Source organism: Malaclemys terrapin, chromosome 12 (assembly GCF_027887155.1).
Source record: "Malaclemys terrapin pileata isolate rMalTer1 chromosome 12, rMalTer1.hap1, whole genome shotgun sequence".
NCBI lineage: Eukaryota > Metazoa > Chordata > Testudines > Emydidae > Malaclemys > Malaclemys terrapin.
Genome location: NC_071516.1, coordinates 46,815,236 through 46,830,094, shown reverse-complemented (window position 1 = coordinate 46,830,094; position 14,859 = coordinate 46,815,236). Strand labels below are relative to the sequence as shown.

The 14,859-nt window shown below is 52.1% G+C and overlaps 2 protein-coding genes across 2 annotated transcripts; one reads left to right on the top strand and one right to left on the bottom strand.

Annotated features, from left to right (window-relative positions):
• Positions 1–104: 104 nt before the first annotated feature.
• LOC128846159 (olfactory receptor 10G6-like) lies at positions 105–1,043 on the bottom strand. The gene has a single exon (XM_054045220.1). The coding sequence runs from the start codon at positions 1,041–1,043 to the stop codon at positions 105–107; it is 939 nt and encodes a 312-aa protein (XP_053901195.1).
• Positions 1,044–8,373: 7,330 nt separating this feature from the next.
• Positions 8,374–14,158, top strand: LOC128846488 (olfactory receptor 958-like). The gene is made up of 2 exons (XM_054045618.1): positions 8,374–9,291; positions 13,866–14,158. Exons 1-2 carry the CDS (start codon positions 8,377–8,379, stop codon positions 13,896–13,898), a joined length of 948 nt encoding a protein of 315 aa, XP_053901593.1. The 5' UTR covers positions 8,374–8,376; the 3' UTR covers positions 13,899–14,158.
• Positions 14,159–14,859: the final 701 nt, after the last annotated feature.

Below are 14,859 nucleotides of genomic sequence, written 5' to 3'. Positions count from 1 at the left end.
AGCTCCCCCACAGAAGAGAGGCGGAACAGGGGAGTCCTGACTTCTGTCTCCAGGACCCTCTCTCCTGTCCAGTTCTCAGGCAGCTCCTGCTGGCAGCAGGATAATCATGGCTCAGGCCCTGGCAGTTTCCTGCCCCCCAGTCTCATGAGGGCAGCTTTCATCTCCTTGTTCCTCAGTGTGTAGATGAGGGGGTTGAGGAGCGGGGTCACCGTGGTGTAGAATACACCCATCACCCTGTCCATGGGGTGCTGGGACCCCGGCCTCAGGTAGATGAAGACCAGGGGCATGTAGTAGGTCACCACCACGGTGATATGTGCCACGCAGGTGGAGAAGGCCCGACGCCTGCCCTCAGTGGAGCGGATCCTCAGGATGGCCGAGACAATGTAGACATAGGACGTCAGGATCAGCAGGAAGCAGGTCATGGCCACGAATCCCACGTCGATGAATGTCACCAGCTCGTTGAGCGCTGTGTCCCCGCAGGCCAGCTTCAGCACAGCCGGGATATCGCAGAAGATGTAGCCTACCTGGGTGTCCCGGCCATAGGGCAGGCGGAAGGTGAGTGCAGTCTCTATCAGCGAGTGTAGGGAGCCCCCTAGCCAGGTCCCCGCTGCCAGGCACAGGCAGGCTCTGCGGTTCATAATGACGCTGTAGCGCAGTGGCTTGCAGATGGCCAGGAAGCGGTCGTAGGCCATGACCGTGTAGAGGAAGCACTCGGTGCAGCCCAGGAAGTGGAAGAAGAAGAGCTGGGCCACGCAGCCATGGAAGGAGATGGCCCCGCCGCCCGACAGGAAGCCGGCCACCACCTTGGGCACCACCACTGAGGAGACCGTCATGTCCAGGAAGGACAAGTGGCAGAGGAACCAGTACATGGGCTTGTGCAGCCGGCGCTCCCGGGCCACCTCCAGCAGGATGAGCAGGTTCCCGCACAGCGTCAACAAGTAGATGAGGAGAAAGAAGAGGAACAAGGGCACCCGCAGCTCTGGGGGGTATGAGAGCCCCACCAGGATGAAATGGGGGATCTGGGATCTGTTCCCACACTCCATCCACTCCGTTTGTGTCCCTGCCAGTGAACGTGGGGTGTTAATGATTAATGAGCAGAGAAGCAATGGCTGATCTCTGCAGGGGCATTTGGGATAAGACTCACTCTTGTGCAAGGGGAAGAAACTTCCACTCTGGAAAGTCAATACTGGAACTGTCAGTTTGGGCCACCATCAAGGAGCGAGTGGCTACTCTGTGGCATGAAGGACTCACTTGCCATTGGAAATGGGAATTTTCACCAGTTAGGGACCTAACCCCGTAGTGAGGAAGAGCAGCAGAGAGAGACTGAAACAGGTGACAGACCAGTCCTACAGCTGCCCCTCTGGATACTGTTACCTGGCGTGCATTCCTGTTGGGCTGCCATGGCTAGGTCTTTAAGCAGCTCCCACTTGCTCTCTTCTATGCTCTGAGATCTCCCTTTACCGCCTGATCTATGCATCATTTCTCCCCTCTGTTTAATTTCTCCTCCAGCTCTGGTGTGTCCTTTCTCTCCGCAGCTTCTTATAACCTGGCGCCCCCACTGCCCTCATCTCTGCGTTCTCCCCTCTTCCCCTGTGTATTTCTCTTCCCCCAGCGCCACTCCTGGCTGCGCCAATATTAAACTGTTGACATTTGCAGTATTTTTCACAAATAATGAGGTCCCCCATTGGCAAACCCAAATGGTCATTATTAGAAACGGTGTTTGGGGCAAAAATGAAGGAGACAAGAGCATTGACTTAGCCATTAAAGGAGACCATGGATCTTAAAAGAATGACCCAGTAAGGGACTGCAAGGAGTGGGGTTCAGGCTCAGTAGGGGGTGTTCTCCCCTCCAAGTCCATTCTGAACCCAAGGTGGCATTAGGGGTGCTGTGTTGCCAGAACCAGGGTGGTGAGTCAGCTGGGGGTTGGGGGGGTGGAGGGCTCTCCTCTCTGAATCAGCACTGACTGCAATACTCCAATATGATGCTAGGGGCGCTGTTCTGCAGGGAAGTGGAGCAGGCAATCAATAGAGGGAGCTGTCTGCTAGCAGCCAGTGCTGAACCCACTGCCCCAGTGCACTGCTACAGGGCGCTGTACTGCAAGGAGCAGGGCTAGGGTGACCAGATGTCCCGATTTTATAGGGACAGTCCCGATTTTTGGATCTTTTTCTTATATAGGCTCCTATTACCCCCCACCCCCGTCTCGATTTTTCACATTTGCTGTCTGGTCACCCTAAGCAGGGCAGGGGCTCAGTAGTGCAGTGAGACTCCCCTCACCACACCACCACCAGTGTCTCCCAGCCTACAACACCCCACATTTCTTGACACAAATACACACCTGTTCCCCCTCCCTCCTGCACCCCACATTCCCCTGTGCACACCTACATGTTTCCTCTTCCTCCTGCACCCTGTGGTCACACACACACACACACCACTTCCTTCTCTCCTGCATTCCTCATTCCCCTGCACTCCCACACCAGTTCCACTCCTTCTTGTATTCCTCTTTTCTCTGCCTACACACATGATGTTTCCTTTTCCTCTTGCCCCTGTCCCAACACAATCTAAGTTTCCTCTTCCTGCCCTCTCAGTTGCTCTGGCAAATATATCTAATCATGTGAATGGTAATTTTGGTGGTTATTTTTCATAACTGGAGTTTTATCTGCCAGCACATAAAATTGTCTCCTTTAGAGAAACTCACAAAGACCTTCCACCTTTCAAAGTGGCCTCCCGCCTCCTTAGTTCTCAAGAGGAGTGCAACCACAACTTCGCTTAGATGAGCTGCCCTTTTTCAAAATGGCCACTCCCTCCCCTTGTTTCTAGCATGAATGAAGCCAGAAACCACCACTTTTAAGGCTTTTATGGGCAGCCTGTGACTTCAGCCCCGGTGAGAACAATGGGAGATAGATGTGGCCACCAAACTGAGTGAGTTATTTCCGGAGTCTCATTGAGAACAACAGGAGATGTCAGCCATTTTGGAAGAGGGAAGTGCCAGTTCTACATGGACTTCTCTGTAGTAGCATGTTATTCATCAGACCCTTCTGAAGTAGAAATTTTCACTTATGAAAAGTAAAGGGCGGGGGGAATGACCATTAATTCTAATTAAAGTTTTCAGCTGTAACCAGTACACAAAATTTCAATGAATTTTAACCATAAAGGAAGTTTGACACCTCTGAGCTATTGTTATTAAGATCCTTCAGTTCAAAGAAATGATCCGACACCAGGTGTTAAATATTAAAAGCACCCATTTTAATTCATAAGCAAATTAACTGATTTACTGGTAAATTGTCAGAAAAGTAATTCTGTGCCCAGAGAGTAAGAGCTATAATATTTGCCTATGCTGTGATTTTTTTCCATAGATTCCTGGATTTTAAGGCCAGGACCATAAGATCATCTGGTAACATAGGCCAAAGAATTCCATATGGTTATTCCTGTAGTGAGTCCAATAGCTTGTGTTTGACTACAGCATATCTTCCAGAAAGGCATCCCACCTCAATCCGAAGACTTCCAGAGACAGAGAATCCACCACTTCCCTTGGTTGCTACTGTTAATAATTAATCACCTTTCCTGTTAAAAAAAGGCATGGCTTGCTTCTAATTTGAGCTCGTCAGGCTTCAGCTTCCAGTCATTAGTTCTTGCTGTGCCTTTCTCTGCTTGATTAAAGAGGTGATTAATACCTGCTCTTTTCTCCCCATGCGGGTTCTTATACACTGTCATCAAGTCACCTCTTGATCTTCTTTCTGATAAGATAAATAGATTGACCTCCTTAAACTCTGTGAGGCAAATTTTTCCAGCCCGCAAGTCATTTTTATGGCTCGTCTCTGAACCCTTCCAATTCCTTTGTACATAACAAAGGTGTTGAATCCTTGCTTTAAGTCCAAGCCTTACTCCTGGGGGAATTCTGTGCCAAAAAAATTAAAAATTCTGCAACACAAAATTAAAAATACTGTGCACAATATTTGAAAATTCTGCAAAATTCTGCATCAAATTATGCATCTGGTGTCAAAATAACACAATATAATCACACAGTTTCAATAATTTTTGGTCATTTTTTTCCAAAATACCTGTCAGCAAGTATGTCCATAACAATACAAACAACAAAAAAATTCAGGATAGGTCTTTGAACGATTAGATTCCTTCCTAGGCATATTATTACAGAACTCTGAGTAATAATTCATTTAAACTACAATAGAGACCCATATTTCCTGCACCCATCAGAAGCAATGCAAAGGTTTTGGGGAGTCAGGGGTAATGGAGGAGCTGAGTGAGAGGGAAGTAAATTGCTGGGAAGGAGCCTGGGTTTTCCTGCACCCCCATGTGTCCTTGCAATCCCTGTCCACATGTGTCCCTCTACCCCCATTCAGACACCCACTCCCCCTCCCTATGTGGCCCTGCACCTCCTCCCTCTGTCCCTATGTGTCTCTCTGCCCCCACCCATCCACTCCCCTGTCCCTATGTGTCCCTGTACCCCAACCTCCTGTCCTCATGTGTCTCTCTGCCCCCACCCATCCACTCCCCTGTCCCTATGTGTCCCTGTACCCCAACCTCCTGTCCTCATGTGTCTCTCTGCCCCCACCCATCCACTCCCCTGTCCCTATGTGTCCCTGTACCCCAACCTCCTGTCCTCATGTGTCTCTCTGCCCCCACCCAGCTATCTCCCTCTCGCTATGTGTCCCTGTACCCCAACCTCCTGTCCTCATGTGTCTCTCTGCCCCCACCCAGCTATCTCCCTCTCGCTATGTGGCTCTGTACCCCAACCTCCTGTCCTCATGTGTCTCTCTGCCCCCACCCAGCTATCTCCCTCTCGCTATGTGGCTCTGTACCCCAACCTCCTGTCCTCATGTGTCTCTCTGCCCCCACCCAGCTATCTCCCTCTCGCTATGTGGCTCTGTACCCCAACCTCCTGTCCTCATGTGTCTCTCTGCCCCCACCCAGCTATCTCCCTCTCGCTATGTGTCCCTGTACCCCAACCTCCTGTCCTCATGTGTCTCTCTGCCCCCACCCAGCTATCTCCCTCTCGCTATGTGTCCCTGTACCCCAACCTCCTGTCCTCATGTGTCTCTCTGCCCCCACCCATCCATTCCCCTGTCCCTATGTGTCCCTGTACCCCAACCTCCTGTCCTCATGTGTCTCTCTGCCCCCACCCAGCTATCTCCCTCTCGCTATGTGGCTCTGTACCCCAACCTCCTGTCCTCATGTGTCTCTCTGCCCCCACCCAGCTATCTCCCTCTCGCTATGTGTCCCTGTACCCCAACCTCCTGTCCTCATGTGTCTCTCTGCCCCCACCCAGCTATCTCCCTCTCGCTATGTGTCCCTGTACCCCAACCTCCTGTCCTCATGTGTCTCTCTGCCCCCACCCAGCTATCTCCCTCTCGCTATGTGGCTCTGTACCCCAACCTCCTGTCCTCATGTGTCTCTCTGCCCCCACCCAGCCATCTCCCTCTCGCTATGTGGCTCTGTACCCCAGTATCACAGAACCCCCAGGAATACCATGATCTTGTTGGAGTTGGTGGGGGGCTACTGTACTGCTGCTGTACTGCGAAAAGTGACGTGAAGTGGGGCCCAGGACGTATGCTGCCCTCTGTCCGCACAGCGGTGAATTTCACCCTTACACGTAACCACACAATGGCATGAATACATCCCTGTTCACAGAGATGCAGAGAAGGGGCAGGGGAACGGCGGGAGTGTAGCGGGGTGGTCACCCCACTCCTGCCCTGAAGGACTTAAAACAGCCCTGGGAGAGGGCTGCAGTGGGGGAAAAGCTGGGCTGACTGGGGGAAGCAGCCACAGCTGGGGCCACGCCCCAATCAGACCACAGCTGGCCCTATAAGAGGGCTGAGGGCCAGAGACTGAGACACTCTCTCTAGCTTCAGAGAGAGCAGGACCTGGCTGCCTGGGAGCTGAGGAGGGTATCTGGGGTGGAGCAGTGCCGGGGAGGGGCAGAGGGAGCTGGGGAGCTCCAGCCTAGCAAAGCCCCAGGCCGCAGGCTGAGTTAAGGACCCACAAAAGGGTCCCAGGGCTGCAGAGGGGCAGCCCAGAGATAGGCAGAGGCACCTGGTCCAACCCCCCTTGCCGATGAGGAGTGGTTACAGACTGCGTCTGCCCCAGGGAGCGGGGGCTAGATGGTGACTGGCAGTAGCCACTGAGGCAAGATGAGGATAGGGAGTTGGGGGTTCCCCTGGGAGGGGAGACCCAGAGAGAGCCGGTACTGCGGTGGGCAGAACCCCTGGGAAAAGGGCACAGGGGTCTGGGAGGGACACGGGGGCCAGCAGCAGGCGAAACATCAGCAGGCAGAGGGCGCTTCGGACTGGAAAAGAGCTAATTCCCTGGACGACCAGCAGGAGGCGCCGCGCCGGTGAGTCTCACCCCGCCACAGAGGGACACAAACCAAGGACAAAGCTCTGTTGGCTTCAGAGGCCTCCAGCTGCACCTCTGGCCCAGGTTACTCCGTTTTCACACCCCTGGGGGGAATTCTCTGGCGTTGTCACACGGCAGGAGAGCCTAGACCAGCATGAACGTCCCCTCCCCCCTTACAATGTCGGGGTCAGATTCTCAGCTGGTAGAAATCTACACAGCTCCTTTGATCCCAGTGGAGTTACTCCTGATTTACACCAGAGCGCGCGGCTGAGAGGGGAAACAGCCCCAGGGAATCCAATGGAGTCCCCCAGGAGTCAGGTCAGGGGGAGCGAGAGCAGAATCCGGACCCCGGTGGAGCGGGGGATCTGGCTCTTTCAGTTCAATGGCGCTACAGTTATTGATGCCGGCGGAGGACCTGGTCCCCGGGGGGTCTATGGGCGTTATGGACAATGATGCAGAATCTCCGTTAATTGGCGACTCTGCCGAGGTCTCAGCCGGGGAGCCTGGCGGGATTCAGGGCCCTGGTCCCGACGGGCCCAAAGGGGATTTAAAGACCATGGAGAGCCGTAAGGAGGCTGGAAGCTGTGAGAAAGCCGTGGGGCTCGGCAGCAGTGTGGGGGATACGCTGTGGCAGCCCTCGCTAGCTTCGGAGCGGATTAGGTCTCCGGGTTGGATACCAAGAGCCCAGGCTGTGCACCTCTCCTGGGCGATGGGCCGTTTGGGATAAGGAAGCTGGGTGGTGCTACAGAGGAGTCACGGCCGGGGACAGAAAGAAGAATTCCAGCCAGCTGGAGCGGCCCCTCCCAATGCAGCCAGTGTAAGACTCCTGCTTCGGTAAAGTCCTTCTCGCTCTGTCCCTCAGTCTCTGCCTGTCTCTGAATCTGCCAGTCTCTGTCTCGCGCCGAGGAAGATGTCAGCCCAATATTTTCTTTAGAGAGAAATCGATCCAGCCATCCATCCATCCTTCTCTGTGTGCCTGGCTACCGGTCTGTCTGTCTGTCTGTCTGTGTGTATCTATCCTTTATCTCCCTCTCTCCATGTGTTACAGCCCCAACCTGCCAGCGTCTCCCCTTCAGCCCAGCCTCTCCTGCACGGGGAAAACTCCCCGGCCAAATGCAAACAGACACTTCGTTATTGTCCTTCAAATCTCACCTTAAAAATCCCTCTGGCAGGTTATCCACAGAGCCCAGCCTGCTGATCACGGCCGAGCAGATGACAAACTGTGGTCAGGGGCGCTGGAACCATTTGTATAGTGGGGGTGCTGAGAGCCGTTGAACCAATCTGTGAACCCTGGAAATGGTGGAAACCACGTCAAGGGAAGGGGAGCGGCCGCCCCCCCAGCCCCTCAAGTTCCAGCACCTCTGGGTGTGGCTATTCCCCTGGTCCTTTCCTTTTCCTTCTCTCTCTAACCCCAATACCCACCCCCAAACAATTCACATGATAAACAAGCTGGGGCAATTCTTCACCACATTCATTGGTTTGTATGTTCTTTCCTCATCCTCTTCCTTAAGACACACACATAGTAGCCCATGTGTTTATAAAAACAAAACCCTACCGAAACAAAGCGCTCCACTGCACACCCGGACATCCCTCTGCGGAGAGGAGGGGAGAGAGAGCGAACAAACCACACATGGGAAATGTTAGCCACAAATAGAAGGCTCTAAGGTACTGTGGTGATAAGGGTGGGGAAAGTGCCTATATAGAACTGAAGCAATTGGAATAGGACAGGAGAGAAGAATAGAATAGAATAGAATAGAATAGAATAGGCGCCCCCTTTTTCTGTTCGTCTCTGGACTGTAGGATCTTCAAGGCAGACATTTTCTCTTTCCATGTTGGATCACCAGCCAGTGAGGCCGTGTCCCCAGGTGGCATTACACTGACAGAAATATTCACCGCTCCTAGTGACAGTGAGTCGTGGGGGCAGCGGAAGGAAGGGTGAGCATTGCAGCTATAGGATGACAGGTCTTTTCATTTCAGTAACTCACTGGCATCATTTCTCTCCCCTACCCCAGGAATGAGTCCCACATGGGGCTGGTCAACCACACTATGGTGACTCATTTCATCCTCTTAGGGATCCCCAACACCGACGGTCTCCAGACCATCCTCTTCGTCACCTTCTTAGCCTTCTACCTCTGCACCCTGCTGGGCAACCTGCTCATCTTCTCAGCCATCCTCACTGACGCCCGCCTGCACACCCCCATGTACTTCTTCCTCTGCAACCTCTCCATGCTGGATATTGGTTTTTCTTCTATCAGCACTCCCAAAATGCTGGTTAATCTCTGGGTTCGGAGCAGGGTCATCTCGCTGGGCGGGTGCATGTCCCAGGTCTTCTTCTACCACTTCTTGGGCAGCACCGAGTGCCTGCTCTACACCGTCATGGCCTACGACCGGTACGTGGCCATCTGCCACCCGCTGCGCTACCTGCTCATTATGAACTGGAGGGTGTGCGCCCTCCTGGCCGCCGGCACCTGGATCGCCAGCTCCTTCCACGCCACCATCCTCACCAGCTTGACCTTCACGCTGCCCTACTGCGGGTCCAACGTGGTGGACTATTTCTTCTGTGACATCTTCCCAATGGTCAAGCTGGCCTGTGCAGACACGTACATCATTGAGATGGTGACCTTCACCAACACTGGCATGGTGCCCATGACCTGCTTCCTCCTCATCCTCGCCTCCTATGTCAGGATCGTCTACTCTGTCCTGAAGATGAACTCAGCTGAAGGGCGGCGCAAAGCAGCCTCCACTTGTGCCTCACATCTGGCGGTGGTGACGCTGTTCTTTGGACCCTGCGCCCTGATCTACACTCAGCCCCAGCTGAGCAAAGTGCTGGTGACCCCTGTGCAGATCTTCGGCAACGTGGTCACGCCCATGCTGAATCCGGCCATCTACACGCTGAGGAACAAGGAGGTGAAAGCGGCTCTGAGAAAACTGAGAGGGGGAGTCCAATGCCTGCACGTTGATGCAGTGAGGCAGCTGCAGGAGTAGCATTTGGGTCTGCAAAGAAATACATCGACAAACACACCTGTATGGCTGCTCCATGGCTCTTGTGAACCTCTGTCTCTCCCCATCCCCACACAGTCCCTATCTATCTATGTGGATCTCTACAAGTCATAGAAATGCTCCTAAAAATACTGAGCTGTCTTTGACATACTGTAAGGCTGATATTTTCAAAGCTACTTGAGGGACAGGCACACTCAGCCTGCATCAAAATTGATTGGAACTGGAGACCCAAACCTTGTAGAGGATTTTGAAAATCTCAGCCTTATTACCCAGCTCTACATAGTTCGAACTCTTTAACCCTATCATTATAAGGCTGTTTTTCTAATCCTTCAGTTATTCTCATGGGTCTTCTCTAATTCCTCTCCAATTTATCAGCACCCGTCTGGAATTGTGAACACCAGAACTGGACACAACGTATTCTACCAGTGTTCACACCAGTGCCAAACAGGGAGGTAAAATCACCTCTATGCTCGTACTCGAGATTCCTCCTTTATGCATCCCAGGGTCGCATTAGCTCTTCTCGCCCCAGCGTCGAACTGGGAGCTCACGTTCAGCTGATTCTCCACCATGACCCCAAATGTTTTTCAGAGTCACGGCTCCCCAGGAGAGAGACCCCAGTTCTATAAGCACAACCCTGATTCGTTGTTCCTAATTGTATGTGCGTATGTTCAGCTGCATTGAAATGCACATTGTTTGCTTGCGCCCCCTTACCCAGCGATCCTGATCCCGACTGGCATGGTGCCCTACTTAAGTACAAAAGGTCAGAGGAGCTATTCCAGGGTTGGGGTTCGGATGGACGTCAGTGGAGTTTTCCCAGGGTGAGGGAGGAGGACACTGGTGTTAGCCTAGGGTTAGCGTTAGGGTCAGGGAAAAGGTCAAAGGAATGATGCTTGTATTGAGATAGGGGAGTTGGGTGACGCTAGGGTTCAGGTGATGGATGAAGTCAATAAAATGTTACCCAGTGTTTGGGTGAGACAGGAAGTGAATACATTAATGCCAGGGTTTATGAGGGCTAGGCAGGAAGTTATGCGAATGACCTCATCTCTTTGGGGCTGAGTTCCCCACCTAAGACATATGGTAAAAATTATTCCTTTCTCCCACCCATTTCTGTTGTAAGCTCTTTAGGTCAGGGGCTGTCTCTTGCTGTGTGTCGGTGCAGCACCCCTTGCACCTGGGCCTCCAGGCCTCCCATACAACAGAAACAATAATGTATTTTTCTGAATTATCACTGTGACACCTGACACCCCAATATTCACCACTGTCATGTAATTCGGATATGTTTTGTACAAGGTATGTCTTGTAAGGCATCATTCTAAAAGTCTTGATCTGCTAGACATTAATATCTCATTGGATTGTGTGTGCCATCATCGCATGTGAAGTTATGAAGTTTGGCTTCGTTTGTGTTACTGAAACAAGCAGCCTTTCAGGTACCACAGTGAAAAGGCCAAACAATGTTAAAGGCTTATTGTGGAAATGCACAAGCACAAGGATAACCCCAGGAACTGTGTACAAGTTTCTATTGTACACAGTGCTGTAGAGATAGCAGTACTCAATGGGAACTGTTTGAACCAAGTCACAGCAAAAGAGCTTTCGAGCAAGTGGGAAGAAGATATAAAAGGGGGACATTAACATCATGATGGTATCTCACTCTCCCGACAACAACACACCTGGAAACACCTGAGGGGCCAGGAATGAACTGTGGGAAGAGATGGTCCCAGGTTGGAAGGATCCTTAGCCTGTGAATGAAAAGCTGGGAAAGCCAAGGCATCTTGTGCCTTAAGAGTCTGCAGCCTGTTTATCACTCAGGATGAGAATTTGCTAATTTATATCCTACCTATCTAGTGTGTTAAGATCAGTTTGTGTTTTTTGTTTATTTACTAAGGTAATCTGCTTTGATCTCTTTGCTATTACTTATAGTAATTTAAAATCTACCTTTTGTAGTTAATAAACGTATTTTTGTTTTTTTTAAACCAGTTTGTGGAATTCATAACTGGGGGGGCAGAAAGCTGTGCATATTTTCCTCCACATTGAGGAGGGGGTGAATTTCATGAGCTTGCACTGTACAGTTCTCTGTGGCGCGCAGGACAATACAATTTTGGGTTTACACTCCAGAGGGGTGAGCACTTGAGTGCTGGGCAATCCCTGAGCTGAAGCCTTCCCATGCCGAACTGATCTCAGTGTCTGTGTCTTTCTGCAGCTGGGCGTGTCCCTGCCTGTGCGTGCTGGAGGAGGCTTGAGGGCCTGGCTCAGCACGGCAGGGTGAGGGAGCCCAGGCTGGTGGAACAGGCGGGCTTAGTGGTACCCCAGTACATCAAGTGACACTCAGGGGGGCAACTTGTCACAATCACTAACTCCTAGGACATGGGATTTAACCTTGTGCCTTGAAATGAAAAAAAAAATAATAAAAGAAATAAAGCGAAAGGAACCTGGGTAGATAACATCTCCCTGCAGAACAGCGCATGCAAGCCCAACGTCCGGCACTAGAAACAGCCCGGACGCCGAGGGAAGAGCACCCCCTACTGAGCTGCCTGCACCACTCACAGCACTGCAGCGCCCCCTTTGCACTGCTGGGTTCATTCTGAATTTTCTCGGTTGTTTCTTTGCATTTGTCCAAAGAGCCACAAATCCAGACTGGTGAGACTGAGAGAAGAAAACCTGGAATAGAAGATCAGGGCACAGGTTGTGCACTTTGATTTTAAAAACTGCAGTAGATTCTGATGGACAATGGGAAAGTGCCATTGACCTCCAAGCCGTGGGCACTGGATGCAGGGTTGCCAACACTCTAATCACACAAAACTAAACACCACTGCCCCTTCCACTACCGCACCCCTTCCTCGAGGCCCCATCCCTCGCTCCATCTCCCCTCCCTCCGTCACTCACTCTCCAACTCACTCATTTTCACCGGGCTGGGGCAGGGGGTTGGGGTGCAGGAAGTGGTGAGGGCTTTAGCTGGGGGTATGGGCTATGTGGTGGGGCTGGGGTTGAGGGTTTGGGGTGCAGGAGAGAGCTCTGAGCTGGGGAAGGAGATTGGGATGTGAGGGGTATGGGTTCTGGGCTCTGGTGCAGGCTCCAGGTGGGGCCAGAAATGAGGGGTTCAGGGTGAGGGAGAGAGCTCCGGGCTGGGGCAGGTGGTTGGAGTGCAGGGGAGTGTTGACGTCACTAGGCATAACCCTAGGTAACTTGGGAGGGTGGAAGGCCACAAAGTGTCAATGAAGCCTTCCTGCACTAGGCCTAAGTGAACCAAACTCTATCCTTCCATGTTTAAACTCTAATCAACCTCAAAAGCCAGGTGCAATTGGAATATGTAAGCAACCAGTTATCTATATGCAACCCCCTGCTCAAGCAGTAATAATGAGGCCTGCATGTTTCTGGCTGAAGGGAAAAGGGACGAGATAACGGTTTAAAGAAGTTACTAACAAGCTAGGCTTATAGCTGCCAAGAATGACTTAACTATTACCAGGGACGGGAGGGGTAGAGGGAGGAATGGGGGGGGAGAAAGGGAGGGCTAGAGCGGAATGGGGGGGATGAGGCTTAACTGCAAAATGTATAAAAAAAGAAAAACTGTTCTTGTTGGTGTGCTTGATCTGAGACATGCCTGTCTCCTAGCACCGCTTTGGGATCCCAAATAAACTTTGTTTGCTTCTCCACCTGGTGTGTTTATTAACGCGAAGCACACTGGGCAACGGACCCGCTGTTGCTGTCCTCGGGCACTCTGTGCTGGCAACAGTTTTGGCGCCCAACGTGGGGCTTGAGGCTGAAATTTAGTCTTGCCCGGACCCCTCTCGGAGGTCGACAGATTGCACCGACGCCCAGCGCGCACCGTTGACTTTACCGGGGGCCTCGGCGGAGACATGGTTTGGTCGACCCCGGAGGGCACAACGGTGCAATGCGCTCGAGTAGTGGAGAAGCAGCTGCGGGCGACGGTGGGGAACCGGTCCCATGGATAGGGCGACGGTGCAGAACCGGACCCTTGGATAAGGTAGGAACAGTCCAGTGGGGACTTTATCTGTTTTGACCTGGGGATGCCCAGTGTCTACCTGTTATGACCTGGGGACGCCCAGTGTCTCCCTATGGGGCAGGGACAGAGTATGGCAGGCAGGGCAAGGTGTACACCCTTGGAATGCATTCTGGTGAATTGGAAAGTGTTTGGCGCAAATCCAATAACTAAAAGTAAACTGAAAAGTTTCTGTACAGTAGACTGGCCTCAATATCAGCTAGAGGACCAGGAAATGTGGCCACCGGAAGGATCACTTAATTATAACACGATCCTTCAATTACTTCTGTTTTGTCAGCAAACGGGTAAATGGAATGAACATATGTATGTACAGTTGTTTATGTTGCTAAGAGATAGGTTAGATATTTTGCAAAAGTGTAATTTGACTCCGACAGGTTCGGTATTAGCTACTGTTAGTCCCCAGAACACCCCCCCACCCCCACAGCTGTAATGGCAGGTCCGGTGTCCCCTTCGGCTATCACACCCCCACCATATAAAGACAAGGTGTCTCAGCTCCCAGAGATTGCCCCCTCGGTGGAATTTTATCCGTTGATCACTGAGACCGTGGTGTCCAGACATGGCTCAGATAGGAATCAGGCCACTACTATGCAGGTTTACACCCATGTGCCTTTTAACCCGGTGGACCTAGCAGCCTTTAAGGCACAGGCAGGGGAATTCTCTACGAACCCAAGCAAGTTTATCTCGGTCTTTGAAGGGTGCCTGGCTAGCTGTAAGCCTGACTGGGATGACTGTAATGTCCTTATGCAGACCCTGCTGTCTGAGGTGGAGCGTAATCAGGTTGTGTCTAAAGAAAAGGAAAGGAGGCAAGTGAAAATGATGGTCGCAGCAGTACAGGCTGGTGGCAGGGGAAGATTTCAGGAAGGTGGAAGGGGCCGGGGAATGAGAGGACGTGGGCGTGGGCACCCTGGCTCACAGGAAAGGCGTCTGGGTTGCAACCAGTGTGCCAGATGCCGGAAGGAGGGACATTGGAAAAATGAGTGCCCCGAAAGGGAAGGTACCCCTATGATGGCAGCGGAGGATCAAGAATAGGGGTGTCAGGGGAGACGGACTATCCTGCCCCCGGAACCCCGAGTAAAAATGCGGGTGGGCGATTCGGACATAGACTTTTTAATAGACTCTGGAGCTGCACGAACTGCTGTAAACCAACCCCTGCAGCTGCCTATGTCAGAGTCCCTCACTGTGGTGGGTGCCACAGGGAAAGGAACCAAATGCCCAGTATATGCCCCAGCGGAATGTGCTTTGGGAAACAGAACTCTATCTCACAAACTGGTTTACCTCCCCGATTGTCCAACGCCTCTACTGGGACGGGACCTGCTTTGTCGCTTAGGAGCCACCCTGCATTTCACCCAAGATGAAATAACCCTCACCTTACCCCCAGAGAATGCCTGGATAATGACCCTTGCAATTGAGTCCTCAGCCTTGCAAGCCCCAGAGTGGAGACAGTGGGAAGACAAAAGGAGGGTTAAAAAGCAGCTTTGCTGTACAGTGCTGGC

Bases quoted from the DNA above. Each gene is read 5' to 3' on its own strand.
- LOC128846159 (XM_054045220.1), bottom strand. From the start codon at position 1,043: ATGGAGTGTGGGAACAGATCCCAGATCCCCCATTTCATCCTGGTGGGG.
- LOC128846488 (XM_054045618.1), top strand. From the start codon at position 8,377: ATGGGGCTGGTCAACCACACTATGGTGACTCATTTCATCCTCTTAGGG. The intron at 9,292-13,865 runs GTCCAATGCCTG...CTCAGCTCCCAG, and splicing joins TGAGAAAACTGAGAGGGGGA to AGATTGCCCCCTCGGTGGAA.